The sequence below is a fragment of the Perkinsus marinus genome (assembly GCF_000006405.1).
Source record: "Perkinsus marinus ATCC 50983 genomic scaffold scf_1104296970664, whole genome shotgun sequence".
Classification (NCBI taxonomy): Eukaryota; Perkinsozoa; order Perkinsida; family Perkinsidae; genus Perkinsus; species Perkinsus marinus.
The window spans coordinates 503,074-512,081 of record NW_003202385.1 but is presented as its reverse complement, the minus strand read 5'-3'; the positions used below and the strand labels follow the sequence as shown (position 1 = coordinate 512,081).

General features: G+C 42.0%; 2 protein-coding genes across 2 annotated transcripts in view; both read left to right on the top strand.

Moving 5' to 3' along the window:
• Positions 1 to 956, top strand: part of Pmar_PMAR017202 (hypothetical protein) — a gene marked incomplete at both ends in the record, with an annotated part of 1,412 nt that extends 456 nt beyond the window's left edge. The window contains 2 exons of the mRNA XM_002767574.1: positions 96 to 180; positions 841 to 956. Of these exons, the coding sequence (XP_002767620.1) occupies positions 96 to 180; positions 841 to 956 (201 nt within the window). The remainder of the gene's footprint in view (positions 1 to 95; positions 181 to 840) is intronic.
• Positions 957 to 7,614: 6,658 nt separating this feature from the next.
• Pmar_PMAR017201 (hypothetical protein) lies at positions 7,615 to 7,941 on the top strand (the record flags this gene model as incomplete). The annotated part of the gene is made up of 3 exons (XM_002767573.1): positions 7,615 to 7,650; positions 7,698 to 7,796; positions 7,915 to 7,941. 3 exons carry the CDS (start codon positions 7,615 to 7,617, stop codon positions 7,939 to 7,941), a joined length of 162 nt encoding a protein of 53 aa, XP_002767619.1.
• Positions 7,942 to 9,008: the final 1,067 nt, after the last annotated feature.

The window sequence follows — 9,008 nt, the reverse complement described above, 5'->3', positions numbered from 1 at the left end:
GTAGTAGTAATAGTAGTAGTAGTACGTAGTAGTAGTAGTAGTAGTAGTAGTAGTAGTAGTAGTAGTAGTAGATGTTCCCGTGGATGCCCTGTTAGGTGCTCGCATCGGTAGTAACAGCTCAGGGAGGAGATAAGCTTCCGGAAGCGGCACGTCTGTGTGAAGAATGTGTTGATCATGCTGGTAGTAGTTCTGGGTTCGACGATATAAAAGGGTCGGAGGCTCTTTGGTAGGAATGATAGATGAATTTCGGAATTCGGCTGGGCTTAGTATTAACGAAAATCTTTATCGTGAGTTCCACAGTTTCTCATTCGAGGGTGAATGGGCTTCAATTTTCTACGACTTCCCAGTGCATTTCGCCTTATTGCATTTGCACAATTTCTCCGTTCCGTTTGAATTCACTCGACAAGGTGAGTTCCTTCCTAAGGCGAGAAAATGTTATGGCATTATTTTGGCCTTATTTATACCACTCCGAGTTTAATTGTTGTACAATTTAATGGAGTTTCACCCTGGTGATATGAAAAACACTAGTGAAAAACATATTTCACGACTATTGCATATCACCGCGAATATCGCGTTTTTCACCGAGTTTTACACCACTTCACGTAAAATGGGTGAAACTCCGATGTTTTTAAGAAATCTTAATATTAGTTTCATTTTATTGTACATATAGCGATACCATGCACTACGTAGTGCCCAATCGTTATGAAGATAATTTTTTTTCGCGATAGTTTGTACAACTTCGAGAGTTTGCACTTTTAGTCGATTGACATCTTTTGGAAAATCGGTTCGTTTTCTATAGTAAATTTATGAGTAAAATAAGATCATTAGTGCTTGTATCAGAGCGCATTCTGGGACATGTTCATGCCAACACTGCGAATGCATATCTCCAACTTGGATATACCCAAGTGCAGGCAGGGAAGATTGGAGAGGCTGAGGAGGCTCTGAGGTGGAAATAATTCTAGTGGAGAAAAAGTTGAGGGCAAAAATGTTCATCATTTTCACACGTTTTGATTTGTGTGTAACACGCATGTGCGAATTTCCGGATTTTTTTCTTCTATTGGAATTTCCCAGAGTATGTTGGCATGCATTGTATGTGTTATGGTTTGTATTCGTATATGACCTGTGGTTGATCATCATCCGTGTGAATGTGGGATATGGTAACCACTTCGAATAGCGTCATCACTAGGGGGAAGAAGTTATACTACGTAGTGCAAAGGCGGCGTAACGCGCGCACCAGGCTGTTCTATTCACAGCAATACGAAAGGGTCTGTGATAAGGAAGGTGAAAGTTTCGCATGAAGACAATTTTTCTCGGGATTTTCGCCGAAAAAATATAAGTTGCTGAATCTACTTTTAGTTTGGCACGAATTCATGCGGTGATTTTTAGTATCGGAATAGAGTGCTTGTTCGTGATTAAGCAGACTAGATTGAACTCTGTGTTGTTAAAGAATCAAAGAATGAAAATCTAAATGCCTTATGATTGCTTATATGAAGTTCAACCTTCTTAGCCGAACTGATCATCGCAAAACTTAGGTTGTTCTCCGCAAAGTGAAATCGATAATATAATCAGTAACATGTGCACGCGTACGCTGTCGAGAGGCGCCTATTCAGAGGTTGCTCTGACAGTAGTATTGATACTCATTAGAGTTATTAAATATCTTGATTTATGGTATGTAATACTACTGGTAATACAATAGTATATAGTTGGTGTGAAATGTGTGTATAGTGTTATCGTTATGATTAGGGAGTGTGTGGAGATACGAACTAGGGTGTTTGGGAGAAACCATCCGGAGACGATCAAAGCACTCGGAATGTACGTTGAAGTGCTCAGGAAGCTGTCACGGTTCGAGGAGGCACATGAACTTGAAAAGTAGTGAAATGGGAGGTATCGGGATGAAAATAGTGACAAGTTGTGGAATTTAGTGATATTTTCTGGATTTTAACCGTAGTGGAATTTGTTATTAGGGAAATCCAAGACCTGCGAGCAATACAGAGCTCCGACGTTTTTGAAGGGGAAATGGGAAGACCTGTGCAACGCCGTGAACCGGAGCAGCAGACTATGTGATGTTGTAACCCATTTCAAGGATGTAATTTTATAGGAAGTAAATTCGTAGTGTTACTGTAACAGATGTGGTTATGGTTGTGGTTGGTGATGATAATGAGTGAGTATTGGTCGGGAGAATGTGTATTGGGAGAATTGATACATGCAGAGGGGGGGGGTGGTTTCGTAGAGAAATCGAGGCGATCAGCGTCCATCCAAATTCGTTGGCCAGAGGGAATCATCCAGGAACCTGTAATGATCCCGTTTTGAATTTTCTAAATGTCTAGGAACACATTCTCCAATAAGTTTACCATGTAAATGTCATCACATTAGGAATATTTTGCTCATTGTTATCAAGCCCTTGGGAATGTTATTTCTCAAAACTAGATGGGTCCTTGGTTAGACGTGCATGGCAGAATCATAACCATCGTAACCGGAACGACTTTTATAATTATTATATCTATCATAGGGACTTCAGTAATAGTGATATCTGTGCATGAGAAATCGATCGTCGTTGTTCTAGTGCTCTGTGAAAACTGGTCTTAGTGAGATGGTTGCTTTACAGGATTACACCTTTATTGTTTTCGTTCCTTATTCCTCCTCCCCATGTTCGCATGTATGCAAAGGTGCCAACGGCAATTTGAGGAGCTGAAGAGCTGCAAGTATGATGAGCAGGCGAAAATGAGATTATGTGTATCCATGAATGATGAACCTATTTCTACTCATTGTCTAGTAGTATCTTCTGTGTGCATTATTGATATCTTTCATTGTACGGAGTATGTTGGAGAAGCCCGAGATAGATTTGGGGTTTTCATCATCACCATTCTCTCATCGACTGGTATTGAATTGATCCACTTTGACACTGGTAGATCTAACAGGGAAGAGTCTTCACGGAGAATTTGGTGATAATTGCCGAGTATTATGTTAGTGTGCATGCGTGCAGATTTGGGGTCTTGGGAGCGATCCTGGCTGAGGGTTTTGGATAGGTCTCATTCGAGTACTGCGGAGAATGCCGATCTTGGAGTGCTACTCTTATTGTCTGGCAAAGCAGCCTTTTAGTCACTAAACTTTAGTGACAGATCTGGGCTGTATTAGGAAGGTGGTCAAGACGATGCGATGTCGTGATGATGATTATGATGATGATGATGATGATGATGATTATGATTATGATTATGATTATGATTATGATTATGATTATGATTACGATTATGATTATGATGATTTTCATCGATACTCCACGTGAATGGTCGTGTATACTAATTTTCTGGACACCGTATTGAAATGAGCAGTCAATTGAAGAGGGCAAAAAAGTGTGGAACTGCCTCACTCGTATTCGTCTGTTATGAAATCTGTGAACTGTGAAGTTGTGATAAACGAGTGTAATTATTAGTAGTGTGGAAATGAAGTAAAGGGAAATATTCTGAACTTGGTCAGTTGGAGGTTGTTGAGAGTAAATCGACCTCATGCCAAGACAGTTACAATTCGAACCTCCCCTGGTAGATTGTGAGTGGTAGGTCTCATCCGGACCTGATGTGTATCTTCCATTGGGGACCTAAAGATTCTCTCGAGGTCAGGCACCACCGATATCGTTGTCGACACCTCCGGACCTCTTATGAAGAGATGAATGCTCATATCCCACATGTTCAGGAGAAGCATGCTCGGTGAGTTTTGTGGCGCAGTGACGGTGATTCTAGCGTATAGTTGTTCTCAGAAGTATAGGAGTCTCCGATCGTCGTCATTCCATTCCTACTGAGAAAAGGCAAAATGTTAATAGTCCTACGCCTAAGTATTACATCCATCAACATTGAGAAAACGGTTAAGTCGTTGCTTAGATACTCGCGTTGTTGTGACCAACGTGTGGCAAGTAACTTCACTAAACTGCACGAAGTCGGTCTGCAACAGAAAGTGGGTAAACTCTATCACTTAGTGCATAATAATATACCAATCATACTAGATATTATTATATTTATCCACATATAAATATTAGTAATTATGGTTGGGGCTTACCTCATTGGTAGGTTCGCTATCCGGGTTTCTCATGGCACTCCAAGACGGGACTACTGTTGAATCCGAGAAAAGCTGTGGTGAAAAGGCAGAAATGATTATATGGTGTATTGGTGTTGGTCGCTATCGGATTGCGTTGCTCAATGTGGTGACTACCACGATTCACCAGTATGCGAATCGGTGAAGGAGTGGTATCGTGCGAAGAAAGTCGGCAATCGCGTTGAATGATAGTAAATGTCAAGTAGTTGGATGATATTCAGTGTTGTTGTTGACGGGTTGCCAATTCGATAGAGCGGTGGTAACCTTAGTTGTTGAGTTCTTCAATGATGTCAACAATGCACAATGCTTCAAAACAGAAGAAGAACTGTACCGAGGAACCGAGTAAGCACACTCATCATTTCTAAGAGCTATGTGTTTTATCAGCAGCAGCATCGTCATCATCATCACAGCATCAAGACAGACACGTTCGCATCGTATCTCCTAGGGAGAGGACCTCTGTGGTGCTATTCGGTAAGTCCATCTAGATAACGGTTATGGGCACCTTTTACCGTGAAGTTTTGGTGTTGAACTTCATCTATAATAATCTCTCATGAGACTACTGCTATCAACAAAGCTTGACTCGCAGCCACCTCCGAATTGCACATGTTGTGAATGTGTTATTATGGTCATCAAATAAGGTCATACCACTTTCTATTCGAGAAAGTGGTACGTGAAGCTGTTCTACGTTGTTATGGTTTCACAACAATAGAGTTTCACCCTAGTGATATGAAAAACACTAGTGGAAAACATATTTCACGACTGCTGCATAGCGTTTTTCACAGAGTATTACGCCAATTCACGTAGAACCGGTGAAAGACCTCGACAGTATTTTTATCGTATATTTTTATGAGGAGTTTTTTCCAGATAGCGATAGTGTCATTGTCTATGGCTAGAATATCAGGTCCTGGTAAGCGTAGAGGCTCGGCTACAAAGTCTGTCACCAGCCCAATAAGGATGTCTAGCGTTGTGCGTGTTGGGCTGATGAACTCTAGAAAGCTCATGGTAAGGGGTATTGGATATGAGTGATCTCTCGTATCGAATTGGATCAGGCTCCGTCGGGATCGCCGCGTCTATCTCTGCTGGGAGGAGGGAATACGAATGATAATGTGAGGCGTTTGTTGTTGATCTACGATGAATCATATCGGACTTGAGATACGAGCGGCACGCAATAGTAAAATACAACAGGGCGTCGCATCGCCGAGTACTGAGCAGAGGAGAGTGCGAATTCCCAAGCATATCAAATACATCAAGAGCTTGTAAGTGTGGGAAATGTTTTATGAATCCTGATGAACATGAAGCAATGCTTCCTTAGTCATAGTAATAGGAATATGTACGTGATCAACTACGCTCATCGGTGATGATGAGAAAATTCCGAGAAAATTTTGGGAAATTCTTCTACTCGAATTCGTGTGTAAACTCCTATAATTATTGAGGAAACTCCCGAACTCAGCTGAGGGAATCGACCATATACTCCGGCACTGCTATAGTGAGCACGGTTGAGGCCGCTGTTGTTTTGTATCACCTAACTGTAAGTATCACGTGTTTTACACCCATTGAAGGTACGCTGGTGATCATAATAGTGATAATCCTAGTCCTGAACATAGAGAGGCATTGGAGAAACTTGACCGAATTCTAAGAGGGCAGTGGACCTCACGCTCTCATCATCAGAGTAACTCCTCAAATGTGAGTGAGAAATAAATGTTGTTGCTGCTACTTCAGATGGAGGCCAACGGGATGCGAGCAATGACGAGGATGTTGGTCCGCCGCCGATGAGCTCAGTAGAGGAGGCTATTGGTTTCTTCGCATCGATGGGCAGTAGCACGAGTGTTAAGTTCAAGTAAGTGAGCAGATAATAGTCGTAGGAATAGTTCTTTGGAGTTTCACCTGTTATGTGAAAAACACTGGTAAAGAACATATTTCACAACTAGTGCATATCACCGCGAATATCGGGTTTTCCACAGAGTATTACGGGTGAAACTCTTTTGCACAGAGGAAATCATGAATATTGTGATGATGGATCTGCCCATTTCTTTCGTCATTGATGCAGCGTGAGAAAGCATGTTTGGTTACCTCAGCTGAGCTCGTAAGTTTCTTCAAGTACATTATGGAAATCCACACACACATTTGAGTAGAAGTGAAAAAAAAAACCCATGATAATTTCCCAAAATCTCATCAGAATTCTCACATTTTCACCAACACATGTAGTTGACCATGTGCATAGATTTCCACACTGCATTGATGAGTCTATACTGCGTTAAGGTTCCTCAACCGTCGGCCGCTGACAGACCCTTATGATTTCGAGCCATATGACTTGGTGGTCACCACCCCCGATGAGCGCAACCAGGAGTACTTCTCTATCTCCAGCTCTGGCATAGTAAGAATGGACACAGATGGTCTCTTCGCACGAGACGCATATGACATGTTAGTCAATAAGCTTACGAGTAACGGTGATCACGAATATTACCGTTTCACTCTAATGTAGTTGATCACTGTATGTAAGCCTCGTTGAGGTTCCAGGCTGGAGCATTTCTTAGTTGGTGCGGAATACAGAATTTTCGCTGAAGAAATTTGATAATCCTTATTTCTAAATGAGTATAATTCTCAACAAATAAATGCCAGAGAAAAAATAGGTTTTTTATGGTAAAAGTGTGAACAACAAAAATCACAACAAACTTGGAATTGATACGTTCTTGGAGACTCGACTGTGTGCAGTTGTGGAAAAATATGTGTTCGGTATTCTCAACTGAGCTCGGCAGTTCCCTCCCTAATTTACACTGGTTGAACTGTTCGGAAATCAACAAAAAATTCCCAAAAATTTCCGCATATTGTCACCAGCACATGTGTATTTTCCCGCACTCACCGTGAGAGAATTAATCATCACTGTGTATCGAGCGTGGAGGTTTATATTCTCTTTCCGGTACGCTTTTGCCCTGGAGAGCCCTCGGAGCACACGACTCTATCCAATTGGATGGAGGAATCTATGCGATTTCGGGTGAGGCCGAGATACATCTTGTTTAAGACATTTTTCGTTCAGGTGCTCCGGAGTATGTCTGTTTTCAAGTATTATACCCAGAGAAAGATCATTGGTCGTTGGAGAGTGAATGTAGGTTGATCGTGGAAAATATCGAAAAAATTAATTTTAAGTGTGGGAAATTACGATAGTTTATTATAGATTTATATTTATTAATTGAGTTTCACCCGCGATATGAGAAACACTGGTGAAGGTGCTATATTCACCGATAACGAGTCATTCGAAGTTTGAAGTTGCTCGTTTGGAAATGATTATGAAAATAATGCTACCTCGTATCGATATCATATAAAACAATGAATTCGGTTGAAAAGAACAGTGGAGATAACGGAAATGCATATCCTCATCGAATGCATGTTGTTTGGGGACGACCTAAGCAGCCGCACGCACAAGAAACCTTTTGAAAGGGTTGTTGTGGGAGTAGCTGTTCCTATGATGACACTGCTCAGGCACGACTTAGAAGGTTTACATCGACTAGGAAGAAGCTCTCGGAGAGCCTCTTGATGGCCCAGCCTCGGTTCGCGAGGGCGATGTTGGAGGTAAGTTGAAGATACTGTGACCTTTGCGTAAGTGATTACACGTTTAGGTTCAGTCTAGTGTCTCTGCTATTGGGCGTATTAGAATGGTGAAGATTGAAGAGGAGAAGTGTTATGATCTCAGTACATTCATTGCTATTCAAGAGAAGGTAACAATCGATTGCACAGCAACAGCATTACAGCTTCTCATACGACAGGTGCGTGATGGAGGTAGCTCGACCACGGGCCCAATTCGGGGAGAAAGTAAGGACTTGGGAATTTTCTTAGCTCGGTGGTATAGCCCGTTTTACGTGAAGGGCGCAAGAGTTGATGTAAAAAAAGCGATATTCGCGAATTACACCGGACTAATCGTCCGATATCACGTGAAGAACATATAACGTGTTTTACGCGTTATTCACTGCATCATGCGTTTTTCGCGAAGTGAGATGTGAAATATGTTTCTCATTAGTGTTTTTCATATCGTGAGTGAAGCTCCGTCGAAGGTCGTCGTCTATAGTTACTATAGACTTTTGCATTCAACCAACTGATAATGATTTAGATCTGCGTAGTGGTTGGCTGATGATACTGATCACGCTTACTTGACGTGGTCAATCCTTTGAGATGATCTGTGCTTTCACCACTAAAACGCATTTGATGCTCTATTTGAATGGCTGTCGACTTATATATATCTTGTTGAGATGTTAACTATGTGTGATAGTAATCTATTAACTCATGCAATGGAGATTTACCCGTTTTACGTGAAGTGGCGTAAAACTCGGTGAAAAACGCGATATTCGCGGTGTACTGCAGTAGTCGTGAAATATGTTTCTCACTAGTGTTTTTCATATCACTAGGGTGAAATTCCAATGATATATAACGATATCTATTGAGATGTGAACTATGCTTGTATGCAGTCGGTGACGAGTTGAAGAGAGGAGATTCTGGAGGGGACGATGCAGGGGGAGCGATAGAAGATATTGAGATCAAGTGATCTGAGGGCCGACCGGAATTGAAATAGGCGACTACTTTCTGGCAGCCTCGAAGATGTGGTTAATACTGTCTACGACACTTTCACGGCGACGGCTACTGATGCTATTGAAAGGAGTAGCAACGCTATGAATTGTCCGATTTATGGTATGGTAATTGCCTTCAGGAGAAGAATGCGAGAAGATGAAGGTTGAGCGCGCCTGGTGGTCCTCAAGGAGAGGCGTCGCTGTTGAGAAGCGACATCAGAGTAGGAGTGTTTCAATGACTTACATTAGGAGCTTTTCTCAGGGGAGCGGGAGCTCGGTCGTGACATCGCAATGCAGAATGTGAGAAGACTTCCGTCCTTCCTACGACTGGTTGAGAGACGTTGCCATTCGGTGAGTCTTCCTGGTGTC